The following is a 26,826-nucleotide window of genomic DNA, read 5'->3' on the forward strand; positions in this document are numbered from 1 at the left end:
CATCTCCGGCTTTGGTGGAGGTGCTCTTCTCCATTTCCAAGTCCAGGAGCCTGCGTTGTCCATAGACATCTCTTGGTCGTGTGGTTGGCATGACTGCTTGGAGTGTCTTTTTGCTTTTTCCCGCCAAAGCGGTACCTGTTGATCTACTCACATTTACATCTATTTGAACTGCTAGGTTGGCAGGAGATAGGGCTAACAGCGGGAGCTTGCTCCATCCTGTGGATTTGAACTGTTGGCCTTTAGGTCAGCAGATCAGTAGCACAAGGGTTTAACCCAGGGGTCCTCAAATTATTCTTAGATTTTAATTATATTATTTCAATTTTAACTATTTATAATTATTAATTGTTTTTTATTATGTATATATTGAGGCAGGGGTCCTCAAACTAAGGCCCGGGGGCCGGATGCAGCCCTCCAAGGTCATTTACTTGGCCCTCGCTCAGGGTCAACCTAAGTCTGAAATGACTTGGAAGCACACAACAACAACAACAGCAGCAATCTTATCTCATCAGCCAAAAGCAGGCCCACACTTCCCATTGAAATACTAATGTTTATATTTATTAAAATAGTTCATTTTAATTATTGTATTTTTTTAGTGTTTTTGCACTACAAATAAGATATGTGCAGTGTGCGTAGGAATTCATTCATTTTTTTCAAATTATAATCTGGCCCTCCAACAGTTTGAGGGACTGTGACCTGGCCCTCTGTTTAAAAAGTTTGTGGACCCCTGTATTGAGGCATCGAATTGCTGCCAGTTGGAAGCCGCCCTGAGCCCCCCCCCTCCCCCCCGGGGGGGGGGGTTGAGAAGGGCAGGATACAAATGTTCAAAATAAATAAATAATGGCTGTTAGGAATGATGGGAGTTGAAATCCAAAACACCTGGAGGGCTGAAGTTTGCCCATGTCTGATCTACACTGTAGAACTAATGCAGTTTGACACCCCTTCAATTGCCATGGCTCAATGCTATGGAATGATGGGAGTTGTGATTTCACCAGCCTTCTCTAACAACAGCTGAGACCTCATCAAACTACAAATCCCAGTATTCCATAGTACTGAATCTTGGCTATTCAAGGGGTGTCAAACTGCATTCATTCTACAGTGCAGATGCACCCCATGGTTTTAACAGTCTTTCATTTACAGGAGCTAAAGTGGTATCAAACAGCATTCATCCTACAGAGATGCAGCCTTGGCCTACTACACGGAATTAAAGATGATAACAACACTATGCTCCTGCCAACTGCATCTCTGCTCACATGGCAGGGACACTGTCCTCTTCTGCGCCTGCGCACACCGCAACTCAATTGGAAGAGGAGGCGGGGGAGTTAATGCTTCCTTCGGCGCGCCTGCGCAGTGTGTTCTGCCCGCCTCTTACACTTTGGCCACAGGAAGAAAGGAGAGAGCATGGCAGTGCTGCAGAGGAGCGTAGTGGCTGCTGTCCCCGCGGGGAGACACACGGCTTCGGTCATCTTCCTCCATGGTTCAGGTTGTGGCTGCTTCTCAAAGGAAGCAACTAGCTGCCAGAGAAAGGGCTTCCCTATTCTGGGAGGCAGATGGGGGCTCAGGACCTCTAGCGCGCCTTAGAGCAGTGATTCCCAGGCTCTGGTTGATTTGGGACTTCAACTCCCAGAAGCCTCAGCTGCCTTGGCCAATAGCCAGGGATTCTGGGAAGTGAAGTCCAAAATACCTAGCAAGCCAGAGCTTAGGAAACACTGCCTTAAAGGAGCCAGAGTTTAGGAACCACTGACTTAAAGGAGTCAGAGCTTAGGAAACACTACCTTAAAGGTTGCAGCTACACTATAGAATTATTGCAGGTTAACTAACTTCCATAGGAGCTCTAGTTTTACAAGGTCTTTAGCCTTCTCTGCCAAAGAGTGCAGGTGCTTCCCCAAACTGCAAATCCCAAGATTCCACAGCATTCAGCCATGACAAAATGCATTAACCCCACAGTGTTGATTCACTGTGACTAGCTTATGTATTCCAGAGCCTAGAGGGCAATTCCCTGAACATACTGGCTGGGGATTCTGGGTGTTGTCATCCAAAATGCAAGATTCCCACTGACCTATTATCAGGCACACAAAGTATTAGCCGGAGTGTATTGTCGAAGGCTTTCATGGCCAGAATCACTGGGTTACTGTGAGTTTTCCGGGCTGTATGGCCATGTTCCAGAAGCATTCTCTCCTGACGTTTTGCCCACATCTATGGCAGGCATCCTCAGAGGTTGTGAAGTTTGTTGGAAACTAGGCAAGCGAGGTTCATATATCTGTGGAATGTCCAGGGTGGGAGAAAGAACTCTTGTCTTCTTGAGGCAAGTGTGAATGTTGCAATTAGCCACCTTGATTAGCATTTAATGGCCTTGCAGTTTCAAAGCCTGACTGGTTGCTTCCTGAGTTTTTCAGAATTTCACTTTTAAGGTGCCTCATGGTTTCCGCTCTGACAGGCTGACAAACTGATAGGCAGGAATCCTGGAGTGTTCCTCATGGCATGGAGCTCTAACCATGCTTAAGGTTCCATCTATAGGTTCAGACCTTGGCAATACTTATGTTCATATAAAAAAACAATGGGTACATTTGGAAGACAGACCACAACATGTAATATAAATACCGTAAATAATAGAAGAGGGAGTTCTACACAGATACTAATGTAAGTCGAAGCTGGCTCAAGGGCAGGGTGTCCACAAAACTCAACCAAAAAATGCACACTGTAGCACAGATCAATCCAGAAACTTAAAAACACACCAGAAAGTCTGGAACAAGCCAGGCAATGCTCTGAAGCCAATGAGAGTATATCCCAGCCATGAGCAAACTTTGCCCCTCCAGGTGTTCTGGACTTCAACTCCCACAATTCCTAATGACCAGTGGGCTGTTAGGAATTTTGGGAGTTGAAGTTCAAAACACCTGGAGGGCCAACGTTTGCCCATGGCTTGTATATCCCACACAGGGCTCACAATTGGGGTAATCATGAATGGATATGGAGATAGGCAACTGTGGATTCTGCAATTCCTGGGTTCTGTTCCAGTCCACAATTGGTGGGTAGTGTGTCCACCATCCCAGCCTCAAATTGGTTCTTGGGGTATTTTGTAGGCACTGTATAACAAAACCAGTTTGCTTTAATCAACTTCCAAACCAAGTTATAGTGTCTATGTCGAGGTGACCAAGAATGTTTCTGGGAGGGAGGAGTTTGCACTGTGGAATGGTTTAAATGTTTTCCGATCTGAAGTTGTCCAGTGCAACACTTTGGATGTTTATTTGGGATGACTAGGTTTCATGGGACATCTTCATTCACATGTGCAGCCTTAGGAAAACTTTTGAGGGTATCAGTAGTGGTTGCGTAAATAGAGTGCATTTACATCATTGCAAATGTGAGTAGATCAGTAGGTACCGCTTTGTCAGGAAGGTAGGAGTGCTCTATGAAGTCATGCTGGCCATATGACCTTGGAGGTGTCTACAAACAATGCAAGCTCCTCAGCTTGGCAATGGAGATGAGCACCAGCCTCCAGAGTCGGACACGATTGGACTTAATGTCAGGGGGAAACCTTTACCTTTCATCATTGCTACAGTTATTTTGCATTTGGAAGTGTACACGTTACCTATTATATTCAGTCTGTTCTCTCTCTAGTGCCTCAGGTATTATGTAGCATTCCATTTTTTATACTTTTTATTTGAAATATGGTGTTTTCTCATATTTTTGTTCAGTTCTTTTGGAAGTTAGGCCTAGTGAAGGGTTCGGAATGGTTTGCTTAATGTAGACTCCTTTCTTGTTCTGCCTTACTCCCTTGAACCTTGCTGATGACAGCAGTGAGGGTTGGCAGTACCAAAAAAGCAATCCCCAGCAATTCCCTTACAGTTGTTCAGTTTCAAAGAACGTGTTCACTGCCACAGAACACTTTAATATTTGTGCATTTTTCATTACCTTGTTTACCTGACCACAGGCATGCTGAGATTGTTATCCCTGGGCAGGTGCTATTCTCGTGCAGCTATTTAATTTGTGGCGCTGGAGTAGGTGAGCTAGATCAAAGCCTTTTTTATGTGGCTTTAAATTGCCTTTTTTAAAAAGTGTGAAACTTATTGGGGTTATTGCACTATAAAGCTGTTTTTACTGCCTACATGTAAACTTGTGTTTATAAGGGATCATTTTTCATGGAAAGTAGAATAGCTGGAGTTGCCAGTTCCTGATCCAGAGACAACACCTGTTGCTTAAGAGCTCCAAGCCAGTGGGACTTATTCGCAGAGGGCAGAATGGCAGCTTGTTGTCTTGCCTTTACTTTAATACAGCTCTGCTGAATTAAACTCTCTGCTGAATTAAACTCTCTGAATTAAACTATGTGTGCGCGCGTGTGTGTGTGTATAATGCTGATGGAGTCTTTTTGTACTACTTAGGTGATACTGGCCCAGGAGTAAGAGACTGGATAAAGCAAGTTTTGAAGCAGGATTTGTCATTTCAGCATATAAAAGTTATTTATCCAACAGCTCCTGCCAGGTAATCGTCTATTCATTTTCACCGGAGTCTGGAATTACTGTTATTCATATATTTGTTATTGTGACTATAGTCCTACTTCCCCTACCTGCAGAGGGATCCAGTCTCTTAGTGTGATTATAATTGCACCAAGACTTTAAGGTATAAATAAGTTTGTTCGTGTGACAGGCTTCATTTACACACATGCAAACAATCTGATTATCTTAATGTCAACCCTTTTGCAGATTTAACTTCTAAATTGTCAGCCTCATTCCTCTGAGCAACAGCATACAGGCATACTACTGTGCCAAAATGGTGACAGATTAAAGATTTTATTTATTTTGGACATGAATATCATGTTCTTGGACAAGTTCCTTAGGGTGGCAAATTGCAAACACAAGGCTATAACCACCTAATAGCAAGTGAACGTTCTGGAAAGCAAAATGTTTGCATTATTTTAATCGTATTCTGTACAAAATACTCTTTAAGTGATTTCGTTTGCTCATTTGTGTTACCCAATACAGAGGTTATTGCAATCAGATTTAATGTGGTTGCATTTGTGAGTAAGTGCTCAGTAGTTTTCTAAATATAGTAGCTTTGTGGCATCTCTGCTCCTCAGACTTTCGGAACTACAATTCTCACAACATTTGAAGGGTTATGTGATTTTCACTTCTGTTTTAAAGGAATGTGTGAACACAATACTCTAAAAGGAAGAATATATTACTGAAGAAAAACATAATTATAACTATTATCAAAAATAGTATGCTAAAGGCAGTGTTTATACCTGTTGTATGGCACTTCTAAATTCTGAAATAAGTTCATGGAATCATAGTAGAAAGGGGCCACAAGGATCATGCAGTTTAACCCCCCCCCCCCCCATTATGCAGGAATACACAATCAAAACACTTCCAACAGATAGCCATCCATCCTCTGTTTTAAAACCTCCTTAGAAGGAGATTTCACCATGCTCCAAGACAGCTCTTACAGTCAGGAAGTTCTTTCTAATGTTTTAAGTGGATTCCCTTTCTCTGTAGTTTGAATCCATTGCTCCATGTCCTAGTCTCTCGAGTACAAAAAACAGACTTACTCCTTCTCCAGTATGACATTCTTTCAAATATTTAGACCTGGCTACCATGTCACCTCATAATCTTCTCTTCTCCTGACTAAACATCTGCAACTTCCTAAGCTGCTCCTCATAGAGCTTGGTTTTAAGAAATTTTGCCATTTTGGTCACCCTCTGGACAAATTCCATCCTGTCAATGTCCTTGAACTGTGGTGTCCAAAATCAAATCATTGGTCCCAGAAGGCCTCCTGGGATCCAGTGCTTATTGGTTATATGTGTAGGGGTCCCAATTTAGAATAATTGATTTTTCCAAGGTAGACTTGTAATTGTTGTCTGGGACATTCAAAATGTTTTTGTTTACTCATGCAAAGTTTGCCTGACCTGCTTGTTTGCTTGTTTGTTTTAATTTCACATAAGAATATTGTTAGCTTTGGATAAAACATTTGCTCTATAGTTCCTCATTTGTTCCCAGATGTTATGTTATACAAGCAGTACTCCGAAACATTGCTTGTTTGACATAATACTTCATTAACTGAGGTTGTACCTGTAATAATTTTCCAAAGATGAGATGACCTTGTGGTCAGGAATTGAGTAGAGATCATGATTTGCAAGTCATTTTGTTGCTCCACAAGGGGGAATTGACAACTACATCAATTTTCCATAGTCAAATATAACTTAATCTTTCCATTTCCTCCTCCCTCAAGGAATTATTCTGGTTAAATGTCTTGTAACTTAAGTTGGGACTTTAAAAATAGCATCTACTGCCACGTCTGTCCCAGTGGTTTTTGCAGTAAATGGTGTTATTTCTCCCTCTTTTGAGTAAGCATAGATGCAACATGGAATACTGTTTCAGCCGCTAATCGTGTCAGTTAAACGTTTGTTTTCTGTTGACTCTAAATTGGAATAGAATACAGCCCCTCTTTGTTTTACAAATAGAAAGTGATAGTTTAAACTGGCATTGTAACAGCTAGCATGGTCTGCTTAAAATGATGTAGTCTCAACTTTTTGAAATGACTATACTATACCTTGTTATGCTTCCCTTCAAAAAATCTAGCTCAAATAACCTTGCTATACATAGTATTTTCTTTTCACAGTTCTTTTCTTTTATTAATCTAAAGTTAATCTATGAATAAATGGACCCCATGAGTGTTTTTCAACAACCAAACAGAGTTTAGATTCCTTTTATTAATTTTATTGAGCACTGGAAAATGGATTTGTAGAGTAATGACATCCTTTTCTTCACCTTTGGAACATATTTTGCAGACTTTTCCACTTTCTGTGTTTCTTATATCAGGACACTTGCGACACACTACGGAGTCAGCAAAGTGTTCTTTTAAATAGATAGGCAGCTATTTGAATCACAAGAGCCTTGTTGGGCAACTTACTGGGGAGAGAAACCACCCGGATTCGTAAGCATTTTTTTTCAGTTCTTTTGATTGAATATTCCTGTTTTTGCTCACCATTCTTATTGTCAACACAGTATTGCATGAATCAGGATTTATATGGATGGATAGAAGGAAGTCAAGGATTTTCTTTGTTTTGACTATGTGAATATAAGCCTTTTCTCAGATCTTAACTTTTGACTGTGATTAGTAGTAAAAAAGATTAAACGGAATATCTTTCTGTTGCTTTTCTCCTATAAAATTGTATGTGGTGATTAATTTTGTGGAGTTAAGTAACTTGTCTCCGCCAGTTATATTTATTTATTGTGTCAGAAGTGAATATAGTTATAATGTGTTTAACAACACGAAGTTAAAAACTTGGCATTATGCTAAAAGTCCTTTGACCAGAAGCTGGTCACTTGGAGTGCCTCTGGTGTTGCAGTGAGAAGGTCCTCCATTGTGCATGTGGCAGGGCTCAGGTTGCATTGCAGTAAGTGGTCTGTGGTTTGCTCTTCTCTGCACTTGCATGTCATGGATTCCACTTTGTAGCCCTATTTTTTAAGGTTAGATCTGCATCTTATGGTCCCAGACTGCAGCCTGTTCAGCGCCTTCCAGGTTGCCCAGTCTCCTGCGTGCCCAGGAGGAAGTCTCTCATCTGGTATCAGTCACTAATTGAGTTTCTGTGTTTTCTCCTGCCACTTTTAGACTCTTACTTGCTGAGATGTTCCTGTGAGTGTTTCTGTAGATCTTAGAAAGCTATTTCTTGATTTAATGTATTTATTTATTTACTTATTTACTGTATTTGTATATTGCCTTTCTCAGCCCATCGGCAACTCAAGGCAGTTTACAACAAATCAGTACACATAATATCATAATACAAGTTAAAACATTAAAACAATATAAAACCAAACAGAAGCAATAAAAACCAACATCATTAGCATCTCCTTGGTAAAAAACATTGTCCAATTACATCATCTAGTCATTCAGTTTGGCTTGCTGGCTGATGTCCGAACAGAGGATGGGATGGAGATGTCATTGCCTTCGTCCTTTCATTACAGGCTGCTACTTTCAGATATATGTCAGGTGGTGCAATACGAGCTAAACAGTATAATTTCTCCTGGTGTATTCCACACTGGGCATGCGTTTTCAGCAGCAGAGTAGCAAAGCTCAAGGGCAGATGTTTTCACTTTATCTGGTTGTGATCCCCAGTGAAGCATGCAACCAACCCGCCAGAGATGATTCTGGTATTGGTTTTGTTCTCTGACTGATAAACCATAGCTTGGTGTTCAGTATCTTACATAACATGTTCTTGAATATCGGTTTGGATCTGATATTGTTTTAGTGGTACTAGTAAAACTTAACACTTTGTTTCAAAGCAGGGATTAGGTAAGGTTTTGTAGGAGTATCTGGATTCCACATATTTGAGAAGAGAAGGAAGAGTTGGGCGAGGGCAAATATTAGAAACATTCCTTTGCTGCAGTGCAGCTCCTCGAATCCCCCAGCCAGCATGGCCAACATTGGGAGCAGGATTTGGTAATTTGCCTTGATAAGAAAAGCCAGACAAGGGTTTGGATTACAACTTGTTTGAGATGGGATTCCACTTGTGCTGGAAAAAAAAACAAGTTTGCAATTTAGGAGTGCTCTTGCACCCAGCAATGCTCCAAGGAAGCCATGTGGCTGCTCTGGCTATGAATCCCTTCATTCAACTTTGCCTGAAGTACCAACTATTCCCCTTCCTAGGGAAAATGGATTCAGCAACAGTAATCATGTTTTAATTGCACTATAGTAATATAATGTCTGCAGGGCTGCTCTTCAAAAGTTGTATAACATAGTAGTTATCTAATTGTGCTTTTAAGACACTTGATACTACACTTCCAATTATTTCCAAGCTCAGTTGGAGGTGTTGATGCTACAAAGTCCTAGATAGTTTAGGGCTATGATAGCTGAAAAACTACCTCCTCTGGTGTGAGTCTACTATAATTAGTTTAAAAGCTTCTTTGGAAGCTTTTAAACAGAGGCTGGATGGCCATCTGTCAGGGGTGATTTGAATGCAATATTCCTGCTTCTTGGCAGGGAGTTGGACTGGATGGCCCATGAGGTCTCTTCCAACTCTTTAAAAAGTGCGCATGTTCTTTAAAAATAGTCTCACTCTGCTTTTAAAGAATTCATTTCTCTGTTTCATGTTACAAAGAGTTACGATGTGCTGGTCTTCAGGTGTGCTTAGGGCTCTGTATGTGTGTGTGTGTGGAGCTCTATCTAAAGGTTTCATGTACCATTGCAGGAAAAATCACAGTTGCTGCAGCAGTGAACTTCAAGATGAACTGCAGTTTGCCTCCTCCTGTCAGTGACTTCCTTTCAGTCTTTCGTGACTGCTTTGTTTGTTTTCTATCTTTTTCTCATTTTATGTTATATGTATTCAGTTGCAAGTTGTGTGTTTTAAACTTTATTTCCTCTCAAAACACATGCAGGCAGACTTAGTGGGGATTTCATCTGCATCCATCCAGCACTGAAAAGGGAGGACTCTGGCTGGCACCCTCTTTGGCTTCAGCATGCTTCTTCTGGCCGCTTTGAGCAAGGAGTTTGAGATGTTAAGGTGTAGAGTCAACGTCAATATCTATGAGGGCTGCTGTATTCTGTTCTCTTGTTGGTCAGCATGAAGGCTCTAAAACAGGCATGGGCAAACTTTTTTGCCCTGAGGCCACCTTGTGAGCCCGGCTACAGAGGCTGGGCTGGGCGGGAGCATGGGTGGGGCCAGAAGGGTCAGGGTCATGGGCTGGTGGGGGGGTCAGGCTGGAAGGGGGGAGGCTGGGGCCAGGAGAGGCAAGGGATGGACCTGTCTCTAGGGAGACAAACATGCTGCTTGAAATTGGCATATTTCTCTTTCCAGCTTTTCTGGGCCCTGGGAAGGCAGTGTCCTGGCTTCCCCAGGTCCAGAAGAGGGGGAAAAAACATGGCACTGACAAGCAGTGGTGGCATGTTTCCTCTCCCTAGTTGTTCTCTGTGCCCCAGGAAGGCAGTGGCCCATCTTCCTCGGGCCCGGATGAGGGAGAGAAACACACAGCTCTCAACACACTTGGCAGTGGCGTGTTTCTTTCCCCGGCTGTTCTCCAGTCCCCAGAAAGGCACTGGTCCACCTTCCTCAGGCCCGGAGGAGGGAGAGAAACATGCCACTGCCAAGTGCTCTCCAGAGACCGATTCTCAGGCGTGTGTCTCTGCCTTGGCCCTCCTCTCGGTATGGAGACGTAGTGGGCCACTGTGTCCACATACTGAAAGGGAGGCCGAAGCAAATGGGGGGCAGGACAAAAAGCCAGCCATGGACCTGGGTTTGCCCATGCCTGCTCTAAAAGGAGCTTTGGTTAAAAGTAGATCACTCAGTGGTTGGATCCATTGCTGTATGTGTGCCAGAACCTGTAACTGCAGCCTGTAGTATTTGATTCTCTCAAATATTCTTTGTCTCCATGTTTTCTTCAGCCTTCCCCTATCAAGTCTCTTTTTAAAGCCCACCTTTTCCTGGAACAACTTGGCACAAAACTTCCAATGCTTTACTGTGCCTAAGCCAATGAACAAGCCTAAGTATACATCACTAAAATAACTGCACATTTTCCTGTTTGTCCTTGCCGCCACTTTCCTTCCTCTATTTCTTCAGTGTCAAATTTTACATTTTAATTCACCCAGGGAAAAGATTTCAACTGTGTGAAAGTGTTGTGTTGTAGAAAAGTTATTAACCTTTTCTTTATTATGAACCTCTTTTACCTACAGTATTTATTTATTTATAACATTTATATTCCGCCATTCTCACCCCGAAGAGGACTCAGGGCAGAGCACAGCATATATATGGCAAACATTCAATGCCGGGACAAGAATTCATATACGCATACATAAAACATTAAAAATATTTATCTCAATATTAAAATACACCATTTAGAACCGTCTAGGTCATCTGCGTCTAATCTAATTGGCCTGGCAATCTTTCCTATTGCTGTCTTATTGCCCTGTTCCGAAAGCTTGGTCCCACAACCAAGTTTTTACCATCCTTCTGAAGGACAGGAGGGAGGGGGACAATCTGATCTCACCAGGAAGGGAGTTCCATAGCCAGGGGGCAATCACCGAGAAGGCCCTGTCTCTCATCTCCACCAATTGCGCCTGTGACAATGTTGGGACAGAGAGCAGGGCCTACCCGGAGGATCTTAACCTCCGTGATGGTTCATAGGGGGAGATGCATTCGGACAGTAGTCTCTCGCTCATCCAACCTTCACTCATCCAACATTATTATCCAACACAGTCTGCCTCCTGTCCACATCCACAGCTGTTTCAATACATTGCAATGTTTTGGTGCTAAATTCGTAATTACAGTAATTACTGCATAAGGTTACCATGTATTGAACTGCTTTTTCTGTCGATTTGTTGTAAAACATGATATTTTGGTGCTTAATTTGTATAATCATAACTTAATTTGGCATTTAATAGGCTTTTCCTTAATCCCTCCTTATTATCCAACATTTTCGCTTCTCCAACGCTTTGCCGGCTCGTTTATGTTGGATAAGCGAGACTCTAAGATATGTTTTGTTACTAATGGCCACTAAAACTTAATGAAAGATTTAGATCCTTAAGAGGCATCAAATGTTTCCTTAAGATTCAGAGAGAAGGGAGAAATAAGTGAATGTGCACACTCCTATTAAAATTATAACTTTTATTGGAAGAATTCCAACACATTTCAAGTAATATTAGTAGTATTAATACCTTACTACTGAACCATGGCCTAATATTACTTGTTAGTTTAATTAATTAAAGAGAAGTCTGGTGTTGCATTTCACTTACACGTCTTATTATAGTGGGCTTAATAGTTTAAATTGTTTTCTGAGTTCTGACTCTACATTTTTGAAATAGTTTCTATATTTATTTTTAAGCTACATGAGAGCAGGGATTGTCGTGACAAAGGCTGTCAATTTATGGGAGCAAGAGTGACTTTTGTTAGCATGGAAGTTGAGGAAACATTACGAAGCTCTAGGCTCAGATTCAGGAACGCAATTAAGCATATATATATCCATCTTCAGTGGGTGAAATGTAAGAACGATAAGATCTAGCCAAGTGTTTAAGTTTCCCCACATTGAAATCAAGAACACTTAAAACATGGCTTCAGTTTGATTGGATCATGCCAACGGGTGATGGAAATGAAAGCAATTTCAGCAGACAGAATTGATCACAATGAAAAAACTTTGCTAACATGTTTAGAAAATAGTTTTATTCTATAGTGCAGACTCCTGCTGCTTTTCCTTACAGTGGTATTTAAAACACTGGCTCCATACTGATAGTGTTGCCAATGGGATGGGAGCCAAGAAACATCAGAAGTTAGTACCAGCGGATTAAGCTACACAAAACTGGTTGTCAGGAAAGGAAAACAAGCTTCTTTGTGTTCTTGTAGGGAAAAATATGGCATCCCTACTGTCACAACACCGACCAGGATTTAATGTGTGAGTTTTGACAGGATAGACAGCTATATTTTAAAAAGTGCAGAATATGCTGTTCCATAGAGTCTGATATCACAAATTGCCCATTAAAGTTACCGTATATACTCGAGTATAAGCCGGCCCAAATATAAACCAAGGCATCTAATTTTACCACAAAAAAAAAAACCCAAAAAAAACCTGGGAGAATGTATTGACTCAAATATAAGCCGAGGGTGGGAAATGCAGCAGCTACTGGTAAATTTCAGAATAAAAATAGATACCAATAAAATTACATTAATAAGGCATCAGTAGATTCAATGTTTTTGAATATTTACATAAAACTGTAATTTAAGATAAGACTGTCCAACTCTGATTAAGCCATTATTCTAACCTTTTTCAATGTAAATGTGCTTCCATATCCTTCCAAATATAATGAAAGTAAAATAATAAATGTAATAAAATGATAATAGAGTAAAATAATGTAAGTGTAATAATTACAGTAATAAATAGAGTATAATAATAAATGTAATAATAAAAATAGAGTTTAATAATGTAAATGTAATAACAATAATAGAGTAAAATAATAAATGTAATAATAGAGTAAAATAATAAATGTAACAATAACAATAATAATAGAGTAAAATAATGTAACTGTAATAATTATAGTAATAGAGTATAATAAATGTAATAATAAAAATAGAGTTTAATAATGTAAATGTAATAACAATAATAGAGTAAAATAATACATTTAATAATAGAGTAAAATAATAAATGTAACAATAACAATAATAATAGAGTAAAATAATGTAACTAATAATAATAATAATAATAAAATAATAAACATAACAATCATCATAACAGAGTAAAATAATTACCTTTACTGAAGTATAAGCCATAGAAGCCTTTTTCTGCCTTAAAAAGGGCTGAAAACCCCAGCTTATGCTCAAGTATATACGGTATATGTCAAATCTCACTGCATTTTCCTATTTAAAAAATATTTTGTCTTGCTCTCCAAAATGGGATTGATGGTCCTGAAACAAGGGACAAGAACTTTATCTTACAAGAAATGGATCACACATTCTTCCTAGGTTTTTTTTTTTAAGGTAAATTCACTTTTCCCAAATGGTTCATGGAAATCCTTCTTGAACAAAAACGTGATGTCCTCTGTTTTATAGAGGCAACAGGGACAGACTTCTTCATTTGAAAACACATGGGCAGGCTAGTATGAACAAGAAAGGACTATATGGGAATTGGAATACCTATGCTTGTACACGTTGATGTTGCTCTGTATCTCTGTTGAATCCTGACCAGTGACTGCTGTAAAAGCATAGATGCTAGTATACACATCAGCAATGGGATTCCTGCTATTATATTTTGGAGTTGTGGAGTGCGATGGAAATTCCTTTTAAATGTTAACAAGTTAAGAACTTCTGTTATCATTTTCTGGCTGGTTGGATTGCACACAAGGTTTTTTAAAAAGCTATTGTGTATGGCCTACAAGTCACCTGTCAACTTATGATGGTCCCATGAATTTCATACATTTTTCTTAAGCAAGGAGTCCTCAAAGATGGATTTGCCAGTTTATGCCTTGGAAATATAAAGCACCAGGTATTCATTGAGAGTTTCCTATCATAATACTAACCAGGGATAGCCCTACTTGACTTCCAAGACCAGACAGAATCTGGTGCCTTCAGAATATTTAAACCTTAATATAATAATTAAATAACACTACGTATTTTAAGCAGAATTCAGTAGCAGTCTCAGTCTACAATCCAGGAACACAAAAGATTGAGGGTGGGTTTGTTCCCGAAGATGAATATCTCTAGGATTTTTTCCGTACAAAATGGTTTTACAGGTTTGTTCATTTCCTCACCAGCCATGTCGGATAAGATATTATTTGTCACATGACAGAAATGGCAGGCGATGAGTGAGGAAAAGTAGCGTATTTTTAGAGTTTAATTGGAGCTCGAAGCCTATACCCAGTTCTTTGCTTTTTCCACTTCTCTAAGCAATTGAATTTTAATCATACTTCTCTATCCTGCCCACAGCTTTTTTCACTCTGCGGTTCTTTTAATAATAGAAGTGAGACTAGCTAGTAGAACGTTCCAGGAGCAAACGCTGTGGTAGGGTTTAGCCCCCACTGCCACAGTTTTTGCTCATAAATCTGTCATATACATATTATATATCCAACCTTTAGAGAGCCAACCTTTAGAGAGCATAGTGTAGTGGTTTAATAATAATAGTAATGATAACTTTATTTTTATACCCCCGCCAACCATCTCCCCAAGGGGACTCAGGGCGGCTTACAAGGGACAAGCCCAAAAATTACAAATAGAATACATGATTAAAAACATCAGATAAAATATAAAAACAAACACAATTGTAAACAATATGGCTGAGAAAAAACCATAGATGAGGTTCAGGCTCCATGAGTGCAATACTCATGGTTTGCATATTGGACTACAACTCTGTGAACCATTTGGCCATGGGAAACCACCAAATGAGAGGAGACTCCTCCCTGGGCACAAAGAAGACTGGGCGACTTGGAAGGCGCTGAACAGATTGCGCTCTGGCACCACGAGATACAGAGCCAACGTTAAGAAATGGGGCTACAAAGTGGAATCCACGACATGCGAGTGTGGAGAAGAGCAAACCACAGACCACCTGCTGCAATGCAACCTGAGCCCTGCTACATGCGGCAACACCAAAAGCACTCCAAGTGGCCAGATACTGATCAAAGGACATTTAATCAACTACCAAGCTTGCAAACTTTTGTGTTTTGTCTGTTCTTTTGTTTTGTTCTGTTAGAAATACAATGGTCTGGTTGCCCCTGACACAATAAATAAATAACCTTAGGCGAGTCATACTCTCTTATCCTCAGAAGGAGGCGGAGGAATCCCCTGGAAAGACAAATCTTACCAAGAAAGGTGCATGATAATTTCACCTTATTTATTTATTATTATTAGTGTTTTATTTATCATGTCAGAAACGAATTGAGAATACAGTTCTAATGTACCAAAAAAACCATAAACAAAGTTAAAAACTTGGCGTTACGCTAAATTTCCTTTGATGAGAAGCTGGCCACTTGGAGTGCCTCTGGGGTCACTTTAAGAAGGTCCTCCATTGAGTATGTGGCAGGGATTAGACTTCCTTGTATTAGGTAATCTGTGGTTTGCTCTTCTCCACACTCGCATGTCATGGACTCCACTTTGTAGCCCCATTTCTTAAAGTTAGCTCTGCATCTTGTGGTGCCAGAGTGCAGTCTGTTCAGCGCCTTCCAAGTGCCCAGGAGGGAGTTTCTCATCTCGTATCAGCCACTGATTGAGGTTCCAGATTTTTAACCTGCCACTTTTGGACTCTGGCTTGTTGAGGTATTCCTTCAAGATTATTATTATTATTAGTAATAGTAGTAGTATCCCTCCTTTTCTCTCTTGAAAGAGACTTGAAATCAGATCTGCATAAGTCAGGATCTCCATGTGTCAGAAATTATTTGAGTGCATGCAACAGAACAATATATCTCATCTTCCTTCCAACAAAATCAAGGCAGCCTATTTGGATGTCCTCTTGCCCACATAATTCTGAGAGGAAAGTGGGGCCAAATTAATACTGCTAGCCCACGAATTATAGAATCATCGAGTTGGAAGAGATCACAATGGCAATCCAGTTCCAACAGCCTGCCATGCAGGAAGAGACAGTGGGGACTAATCTGGAGATTTCCAAATACCAGCTGCCACACAATATTGGGTACATGCATATACACCAACAATGAGGAATGAGTAGTCAGATTTGGATTTCAACTCCTATCATCCGTCACCATTGGCTGTGCTATCTCGGATTAATGGCAGTTGCAATCCAACAAAACAGCAGGGCCACACATTCCTTAACAGTACCATTATCTTTCCCTTTTACCTTTCTTTCTTTCTCCTAAATGACTGGGTCAAACATCGTTTAAATAAACAACATACTGTTGTCACATATCGTTTACATCTTAGTCGGCTACACAGTTGCAAGTGTCCATCCACCGCCACCATTCTGGCATTTGTGGAAAGATTTTTAAAACATAGAATTAATTGATTTCCATGGATATATTACCATTTCTGTTCACACATATTTTTCTATCACCATTTTTTCCAGACCATATACACCTATGAGAGGTTCCTTGTCCAATGTGTGGTTTGACAGATATAAGATCTCTTACGATTGCCCAGAACATATTGAAACCATTGATTCCATGTGTCAAGCACTTACAGGTTTGATTGATGATGAAGTTAAAAACGGCATCAAGAAGAACAGGATACTCCTGGGTAAGATTTTAAGAAAAGAAAACCTTTAAGACCACTCATTCAATGAGCTGAGACAACCCTGAAAATGTGAGGAGTGGATATAGAGGATGTGAGCAGCCAAAAAACCTCCTTAATGCTTGGGTAAAATTTCTGCTAATGCCTTTTAGTTGCTGTCCTCAGCTCATTTTCACTGATGTATTCTTCCATTTGGCTTAAAATGATTGATGATTTAATGAATTGATTATATTAATATGGAATGTTATGTCTTATATTGTAAACTGCCTTGGGAAAATTGCAGCCATGAAACGGACTATGAGAGGCATCACATACGGAAATTAAATTCTAATTAAACACAACATTTGATTTGATGGGATTTGTAGGATTGGGGTTGGATTGTGAAGACCATTGTCTACTTCCTGTTTTAAGATCTACATCTCTTTGAAGAGTAAGATATAGTAGTCCAGGCCAGACATGCACTCTGCCCCATTGCTCAATATAATATTTATTTGCATATTATTTGAGATGAGAAGATTAGTGACAAATGAGGCAACACTCTCACTCTTTAAGGATTGATACATTCTACTTTGGAAAACCAAATGTGAAATAGCAAGGAACTGCAAAATAATAGCAATACGGTCTATTATCATGTGATATAGATAAGGCTACTTTTCCTTTTTATGGATGCAAGAGAAAGTGCGTGCCACGTGTGAAATTTGCTGAAGTGTCTATTGTCCTGTCTACACTTAGCTTAGTAATATTTTTTCTTAATACATGGAAATCTCATTTGTGACAATGTGCACCCGAGTTTGTATGTTCGCCCTTCCCACATAACCATATGGGAAAAATATTAAACCAAGCCATAGCCATACACCTTCCATTACATTGGAGCTAAATAGGTGTTGCAGGCACAACAATGAATAATCCAAGGTGGTTAAAAATCCTTTTCATGTGGGAATTTCTAAAATCTTAATCCAGATTCTGACTGATGGAGCCAGGACTCTCTGTGCCTATTTCTATGTCTCAGCCCACCATGCTTTTTGAAGCACGATATTCTGTTTGCCTTGGTAGATTATTGTCCTGGCTCCAAGATTCAACAGAACTTGTTTGATCTGATTTTCATGCTTCTGAAACTGAGAACTGTGTTGAGAAGATCGGGTGTCTTCCATAGACCTGACTATGAGAACATCTACATATAGTTCACCATACCGCATCCTAAAATAACAGGGTTTGGAGTAGGCTATTCTGGAGAAAGATTTTCTGTCTTTCTAGAGATACATTTCTTCTTGGAACTGTGCTTCTCTGTGAAGATGCCCAAGCTAACTGGTGGCTGCCCAAACAAAACTTTATTTTAAGCTATTTTAAAAGTACAGGTGAATTTCCACACCATTTTAAAAGAAAAAATAATTAAACTAAAGCATTGAGTACATCATATATTTAAAATCTCATATGAGCATTATCCAAATCCAGAATGGAATAAAAGTGGTCAATATTATCAAGCTTATAGTTAATAATTTTATGAAACCTATTATTATTATAAGTCGTGGTTCTGTCTCCAAGCTTTTTTATTCCTTAGTATACTTTAGTATTGTCCCCGTTTCTCCTTTCAATGACTTACCACATTCTAAACCTTTATTTCTTTTCTTTTTGGGTATTTTCCTCAAAATAATGTTTTAATCACATGTTGAACTGATGCAAATCAAGTTCATTTCCTCTGCATATAGCTCAGTATGGGGTTGCAAGATTATTAAAGCAATAATATGGGACTGTCACATATCTTCTTAAGATTGGCTGGTTGCGAGAATCCCCAAATCTAGAAAAATATCATTTATTTATTTATTGTGTCAGGAGCGAGTTAGAATGCATTTTAAAAAACACAAACAAACTTTAAAAAAGAACTTGGCGCACTAAATGTCTTTTGACCAGAAGCTGGCCACTTGGAGTGCCTCTGGTGTCACTGTGAGAAGGTCCTTCATTGTACATGTGGCAGGGCTCAGGTTACATTGTAGTAGATGGTCTGTGGTTTGCTCTTCTCTGCGCTCGCATGCCGTAGACTCCACTTTATAGACCCATTTCTTAAGGTTAGCTCTGCATCTTATGGTGCCAGAGTGCAGCTTGTTCAGCGCTTTCCAGGTCATCTACTCTTTTATGTGCCCAGGGGGGAGTTTCTCATCTGCTCTCAGTCACTGATTGAGGTACTGCGTTTGACCTGCCACTTTCGGACTCTCACTTGCTGAGGTGTTCCTGCGGGTATCTCTGTAGATCTTAGGAAGCTGTTTCTTGATTTAAGGCATTGGCATGCTGCCTGATAATTTGAACCGAGGATGGGCCAAAGATGTCAATGCCTTGGCCCTTTTATTGCTGGCTGATACTTCACGACAGATGCCAGGTGGTACGATACCAGTTAAACAGTGTAATTTATCCAGTGGTTTGAGACCTAGACATCCTGTGATAATGTGGCATGTCTCATTAAGAGCCACATCCAGTGTTTTAACGCAGTGAGATGTTTTCCACACTGGACATGCATACTCAGCAGCAAAGGGCAAGGGTAGATGTCTTCACTGTGTCTGGTTGGGATCCCCAGGTTGTGCCAGTCAGCTTTGTCAGTCAGGAGTTGTTTGTTTTTTTTACTATTGGTAAGTATGTTATGGGTATTACCCAGTGGTGGCCAGAGAGGAGAACAAGTGGGTATCAGCCACATACTTCCAACAGATAGACTCCAGCAACATTTGGTATGTTATTTGAAACTATTCTGTTTCATAACAGCTGCTTGGGGTTCAGTCTGTGAAGAGCCCAGCTGGTGTTTTCATAACATCAGGAAATACTGAATTTCAAGCATCCTGTCTGGTTCCCATATAAGAGCCCTTATATATTAGGATATCTGGGAACCCTTGTGTAGTGGCATGCCTTACCTGTAGAACAGGATAGGCAGTGGGCAAGAGGTAGACAGTTTCATCTTTTTCCTGCAAAGGCCATGCCATTGCATTCCAAGCACACAAAAAGTGATGTACTATTCAGTTCCTATCCCATATACCCCCAAATTGTCTCTGAACTTGTACCTTGATATAACAATGGGCTGAAGGGGAGATGTGAAAGTTCTGTTGTGCTAAGTCAAGGACAGATTTCGGGACTGAAATTATGGCTTTTGATACGAACCATAGAAAAATCTAGGATCATTCCATGGAGAGGAGATAGTACCAGTGCTCACTAAGGAGGCCAGCCACCCCTAACCACCACCACTATTTCCCCACCCAGGCATTCAAAACAAGAGAGGAAAATAGGGTAATAATAATATCAACAACAAGCAGAAGCAGCACCACAACAGAAAGAGTAGATGGGGTCAATGCATCTTTTAGGTTCTCCTGGGATGGACTAAGCTCTTACCTTTCTGCACTTTTTTCAGGAAAGGGAATGGTTCCATTTTTTTAATAAGTGTTAAGGTACAGTACTCACATTATCCTATGAATAAGTCAACCCAAGTTTTTGTAGTTGATTTTTTCACTAATGTTTCTTGACCAGTGCATGAGTATATAAGATATATTTTATGTGTACCCCAGCTTTATCCCATGAATGGGAATTCAGTCTAGCTGCCAATAAAATAAAATGGAAAGCCAAAAAAGGAAAGAGGAAACATGTTTTAAAAAGTAGAAAAAGGAAGGTACACCATTAATCTAGTTATAAGCAGCTTCTGTTGCTAGTGGGCTCAGTTGCCAAAAGCCTGCCCAAATGTAATAGTTTTTGCATGGTAGCAACCACACAATAGGGAAGGAATCAGGCTAGGCTTCCTGGGGAAGGAAAATTCAGTATCTGAGAAAAGTCAGGTAGATTTGTTGAATATTTGTTTTGTAGATTTCAAGGCTCCACTGCAATCAGTCTTAGGCAATGAACCACTAATGCCATCATTTTAGAAAGATCTACCTGGCCAGTTGATACATCAACAACTTACATCGAAGCCTGTGTATATTCAAAAAGCTGGGGTTTGCCTCTCCTATAGGTACAAGCTCTCTTGATCGTTTCTTTGCCGTACTCATTGGTGGAGTATAGCTATATATCTATTTGCTACTGGTAGCAAAGTCATCTTGCTACCTGCAATGTCTTAATTTTTCCCCTGTTTGCTTCTTTTTTTCCTCTTTTTTTTCATCTACTAGTTTAGTAGGCCACAAAAACTCTGATCCAAGCCAATTGGTCCTTGCCACCTGTAGTCACTTTTATGAGCAGCCAGTGAAAATAAACTTTCTGTGACAGATCCATAGACTCGACAGTATGCCAAGAAATACAGGCATGTTTCTGACCCCTTGTTTCATTATAATAACACGAGACATGCAGCCACTCTTATGTTTATTGCTAGCTTTCTTCCATCACTACTGAACCGCGAGAGAAAAAACAGGAAAGTTGCTCATTTCTTATAAATATTGGCATGTTCACTCTCTCCTGTATATAAAAAGAAGGTGAAAAATGCAGTAATGTACAAGTTGGAGAAAGAAGATATTGTCAATAACTGAATAGAGAAGGAGTTGAATGAATACAATTTCTGGGCAAGCAGTGTGACTATTTCCATTGCTCCCAGTCTTAAATTGTTAGTTTTTCTGCATTATCAGGCATGTTTACAGTCCAAAACTATGGAAACTGCATCACTACCAACATAACCTTTTTGTTAGATTGGCCTTAATCCTATCAGATTTCTGAGGGTGTTAAAGAAGAAACAAATACAAAAAGAAGATAAGGAGTAAATGAGATTTTTGAGAGAGACAGATGTGCACAGTCGAAGCTTGATTGCAATACCTGTTAAATAAAAATGTCTGTCACCTAAACAAATATCAGTGTTATGCTAAGTCGGGCATCCACAAACCACAGCCCTCCACCTGTTTTGTCTTCCAACTCCAAGAAGCCGTAGCCAGCTTTTTCAGTGGTCAGTAATTTTGGAAATTGGAGGCCCCAATGGCTGAAGGGCCACAGTTTGACAATCCCTGCAATGACGGAAGAGCCAGGAGTATTCTATAGCTCTCAAGCTGCCTAGCAATAAAGTTTTATCCCTATTGATAATCCATATTATTAATAACCTTGCAAACTGATTTTCTACCCTGCGATTTGGCACAAGTCACAAAAGCCTGGGAAAACAAAATCAAAAGTGGTTAGAAACTTTGTTCCGGATTTATCAAACATCTTTCAGAGGTGTTGGGGACAAAACAAAATGGAGGCGCCATGTGGTCCAAAATGGGATGCTCAGAAAGATTGGAGTGTTCTGCAAATTTGTTTGTATTCCCATTTTTTCACTTGAGAGTTGTATGTGACCATTACTGGGGTTCTGCCATTTACTGTCTTCCTTACTGCTAACCAAAACCATCTCTGTCTTGTCGAGATTCAGGTTCAATTTGTTTGTCCTCCAGTCTGTTTCCAACAAAAGATATTGGTCTAGTTTAAGCAGCTTGACATATATAACAAGGGTGAGCAATACATAGTTTCTAGCCTGCAATATATTCCCCACAGCGTTGCTTTGCCAATTACTTGTGCAGAATTGCTTCCACCATCAACACAAGTGAAATTGTAGTAGTTTCTTCCCTATATTTCCTTTTCTGAAACTACTGGAAACTACTAGAGGGAAACAAATGTTCTGTCTTTTGGTCTTGCTGATGTGGGTGAATGTTCTGATACCCTCCTTGCAATAGAGAACTACCACAGTGGCCACTGAGTTTCATCAGCAAATCTTGTGGCCAATACATCAACCACTACCTGATTTCAGTGGCTGTTGTGTTGTTCTTGGAGAGTTCCCCGGAAGAGTCTCATTGCCTGGAAGTTTCCCACCCTAACGTGCAGAATCAAAGTCACATTTGAATATGAAACATCACGTTTAATGTTTGTGTTCTTGGGCAAAGATGTCTATATAAAATTCAGAAATACACCAAGAAAATGAATAGCTCAGTCTATAGACCAAGAAACTCTGCTGTAGACTGTTACAATGATGTAATATGTTGAGCCATTGCATGTTGTGTGTTTTCATTAATCCGAGGAGTGTTTTGCGTGTCTAAGATACTGTAATAGATACTTTATTTTTAGATTTTAGTTTAGATATTAAAAGTTGGTTGAGATTTCCTTTGATTTGTCTTTCTCTCTGTGTATGTTACAAATTATGTTAAACACAAGAGTATACAATTTCTTGTTGAGTTACATAGTAAGGTAGTGACATTGAAATCAACCCTTTTGCCTGCAACTACACTCAGTGTTTATAGAGGCTGCAAAACTTTGACTCCAGAATATTCAGTGGAGGACAGCTGTAGTGGGGGGGGTCCCTCTGTGCTGTACCAGTCATAGGCCATACTGCCTCATGCAGCAAAATTGCAACCAGAAATCATTTGTGGTTTTGTCCATCAGGTTGCTGGGGTTTTCTATAGTGGTTTTCAAGTGGTTTGGAAACAAACCTTGCACCGTATTGTCGAAGGCTTTTATGGCTGGAATCACTAGGTTCTTGTGGGTTTTTTCGGGCTATAGGGCCATATTCTAGAGGCATTTCTCCTGACGTTTCGCCTGCATCTGTGGCAAGCATCCTCAGAGGTAGTGAGGTTACCATCTCTGATTCCAACAGACCTCACTACCTCTGAGGATGCTTGCCCGAAAAAACCCACAAGAACCTAGTAAACCTTGCACCCCCTGAAGAGGTAGAAGTGATATTGATCTTTCCAAGGAATGAGGCAAGGTACTGGTGGAGGAGACCTGGTGCTGGTGATTCAAGGAATATGGAATAAAATAAGGGTTTGGGACTTCATATAAGCCACACCTTCTCTATCCCAGTCCATGAACCGGGGGGGGGGGGAGTGTTGTTTGACCTTTGGAGTACAACTCTGGAGGTTTACTAAAAAGTCATATTCTGACTTGGTGCCAGAGTGACATAAGTATTAAAGGCAAGGGCATTTCATAATTGGAGTGCCACAGCTCAGAAGGCCATGCTGTATGTCTTTTTATCATGAATTTCTACACTAGCAGGCATGGAAAGAGCCTTACTAATAGACCTGAGTTCTTGGGTACACATGCAAAAAAAGAAGCATTGAGGTCCCAAGCCATTTAGGGCACCAGCACCTTTAACTGTGACCAGAAGTACATTGGCAGCCAGTGGAATTCCTTTAAACCCAGTGTGACACGGTTTCTGAATGGTTTCCCAGTCTGCAGTCTAGCAGCTACATCTGCATTAGTGAGGAAGAAGCTGTAGGTGTTCTGAAAACCAGTATTCATCACACCAGTCTTTAACTTTCAGTTTTCTTCAGAGCTTGGGAAAGTTACTAGTTTTGGACTGTGGTGTCAGGAAGTTTGTTTCCCCAAAAACGTTTTCCAAGCTCTGGTTTTTCCTCACTTTCAGGAGCCTCATGAAAGCCCCCTTGCTTAATGCATTCCTCAGAGAAGGTGGCTGCATTATCAGACTCGGGTGGTGAGTAATGGCAAGCTGCTTTGCCAGCTAGTGACTAAATACATGCAAAAAAAATGAAAGAGGGGGTGATTAAATCATTTGAAAATTAGTAATGAGCTTTCAGTGTGCCCCATTTTCCTCCTGCATTTTGAAACATCAAAATATACTTCATTTTATGTATGCACAATATGCACTAGTGTCTAGAAGTGGGTATGTGCATATTCATACAGAACATATCTTTTTCCACCGTATTTTTATGAGGATTTGGGATGATGGCATCCTTCACTGACCTGCACAATAAAATAAGCAAAGAGCTTGTGAACAGCAAAGACATTTATCTTTTCAAGAAGAAAGTGTAGATTGAATCTTGTGGCTGATGGTGGTTTATATTTTAAAATATAGTTTGGTTGCTAATCTGTCAACATTTCCATAGTTGAACCGTTCCATCAGTTTATATGTAAGGTTTTCTGTTTCAGCATTTTGACCAGTGTGTTGTGTTGTCCTCCTATTTAATTTGTCGTTGCCTTGAAGGTTAGCATTATAGCCTGAAGCTTAATACATTGGTAGAACTTTTTTTTCTTTCAGAATAGTTGATCTAAATCCTCAGAGTGTTTAAAGCAGTGGTTCCCAACCTGTGGTCCTTGGACCACCACTGGTCCGCGAGAACTAAAGTATGGATCGCGGCCTCACCATTACTACACCATGGCAATGAGAACGACTGGTCTCTCAAAACCCTCTTATAGTGTCGAACCTTATTAAATATAGTTTTCTGTGGGCCAGCAGATGGCAACTACTGGATGACATATGTTCTGTATCAGAAACTTGAGCTCATGTGGTCTATCCAATGCAGTTTTCTGAATCAGCACCCCAAATGACCAAACCAAATCTAAAGTTGACCAAAAACCAATTCATAACCTTTTGGTCATAATTTTGGAGGGTGGTCCCTGGTCAAAGGAGTCCCTCATCACATGCTCCCTGGTCAAAAAAGTTTAAAGCTTTGTTGCCCTTCTTCAGTAGAATAAATACCTTAAAATAATAATGAAATTCTAGTGGATGGTAGACATATATTAATAATGTAAATCCAAAAATTAGAGCAATTGCAGGAAAGCAGAATTAGACAAATGTTAGTGCTAACGCCGGTTGCGATTTATAAGAGAGTTCTGGAAAGATGTGTTTTCTGTATACCTACAGCCATCTGTCCATAATTAAGTATGCATCATTGTGGAATCGCAATGATAAACCTAGAAAAGAGCAGATACTCTCATGAAATAAATGAGTTTTTGGCTTGATCCAGGCTTGAAATGAAATCCAGAGCTGAATAATCAGGAGCTATGAGATCATGCATGCCCCTGGCCTTTTCCCTCTCTCGTATGACACATATACCCTCCTCCTCCTCTACTGAGTCCCATTGTTGCATGTGACTGTCACCAACGTGGGTTAAGAATAAAAAAAAGGAACACTCTGAAATCCACACTGAACATATGAAATTAGTTTGAGAGTTCACCCAATGTCATTTTAATCTGAGTTAGTAGTGGTCATATAATAGCAAATCTAAAAAATCGGGTGGGAATTGTGTGACTGTCCAGATGTTAGTCCCAGCAGCCTTATCCAGCACAGTCAATGGTGAGGAATGCTGCTGGTTGCAGGCCAAGAACATCTGGAGGGCCTCATATTCTCCTAGAGTAGATGAAGCAAGATGAATTCCAGGCAGTTTCTAAATTTGTGATTTGAAAACTGAACCAACCTCTCTGTGAGTATGTTATTTTATGCTGAAGTCTGTATCAAAGTGCTTTCTCACAACCCTGATAGGAACCTTATAACAGGTCAGGTTGTCTGTAATTTTTGTCCACAATGTCCATTCTGTTGTCAGTATTGCCACTTTGTGGGATCTCAAGAAGAAATCTTTCCCAGGGATAGGGGAAACTCCATGGATTGAACCATGGCCCATCTGCAAACAAGGTCCCTATTCTTCCAATGGGCTACAGTCTTTCCTTGAGCAAAAGACAGGAGAAAGATAAAGCTTGACCCAAGGAGGAAGAAACCTTCCCACTTTATCCTGGGAAGAATATGGAGTGGCCAAATTCCTCTCTTAAGGAAAATCCAAACAAAGTAAAGAATCATTGAGCAAAAGTGCTCATACAGGCAGTACCCAAGTTAGAAACAAAATAGATTCTGTAGATTTGTTCTTAAGTTGAATTTGTATGCAAGTCGGAATAAGTACATTTTTAAAGTGTAACTCCAACTAAAAATCCATATTTTTCGCTTTGGATAGCATAGGGAAGGGTTAACACCTTGTGGTGTTGTTTCACTTCACTATCTGTCCCTGTGATAATTGGGTTTTGAAAAATTTGGCTTGTGGAAACAAGTATTGGCGAGAAAGCTTCGGATGACACACCTTTTCCTATGGTAACTCTTTCATGGAATGACCCCATCCCTGCTGGCCTTCCACAAACAAATCAAGAGGCTTTTGGAGGCTCTGAAGAGGATGGGGGGATGTCTGTTTTAAAGGCAATTTTAATGCATTTGCTGTATTTTAATTCTGTTTTTACCATACTGTTATTATTTAATTGATTTTTTTTACTTTTGTATTGCTGTTTTAAAACTGTTTGGTGTGGATAGATGGTAGGCACCTTGAGTCACCATGGGGAGAAAGGCGGGATGTAAATAATGATATCAATAACAATAACAATAACAAGAAGAAGAAGAAGAAAAAGAAGAAGTGAATTTCCCATCCTAGGGGCAGATCTCTCTCACTTTCTGTTGCCTCACCCTCGTTCTTAACTATGAGTCGTTTGCAAATCAGATGTTT

At 40.1% G+C, this 26,826-nt stretch overlaps 1 protein-coding gene across 1 annotated transcript in view; it reads left to right on the forward strand.

The window, feature by feature from the left end:
- The first annotated feature begins 1,366 nt into the window (after nt 1–1,366).
- Nucleotides 1,367–26,826, forward strand: part of LYPLAL1 (lysophospholipase like 1) — a 30,696-nt gene continuing 5,236 nt past the window's right edge. The window contains exons 1-3 of the mRNA XM_067463787.1: nt 1,367–1,480; nt 4,374–4,473; nt 16,476–16,645. Coding sequence (XP_067319888.1) covers nt 1,399–1,480; nt 4,374–4,473; nt 16,476–16,645 — 352 coding nt within the window. The 5' untranslated portion in view covers nt 1,367–1,398. The remainder of the gene's footprint in view (nt 1,481–4,373; nt 4,474–16,475; nt 16,646–26,826) is intronic.

Source organism: Anolis sagrei, chromosome 1, assembly GCF_037176765.1.
Source record: "Anolis sagrei isolate rAnoSag1 chromosome 1, rAnoSag1.mat, whole genome shotgun sequence".
Lineage (NCBI taxonomy): Eukaryota > Metazoa > Chordata > Lepidosauria > Squamata > Dactyloidae > Anolis > Anolis sagrei.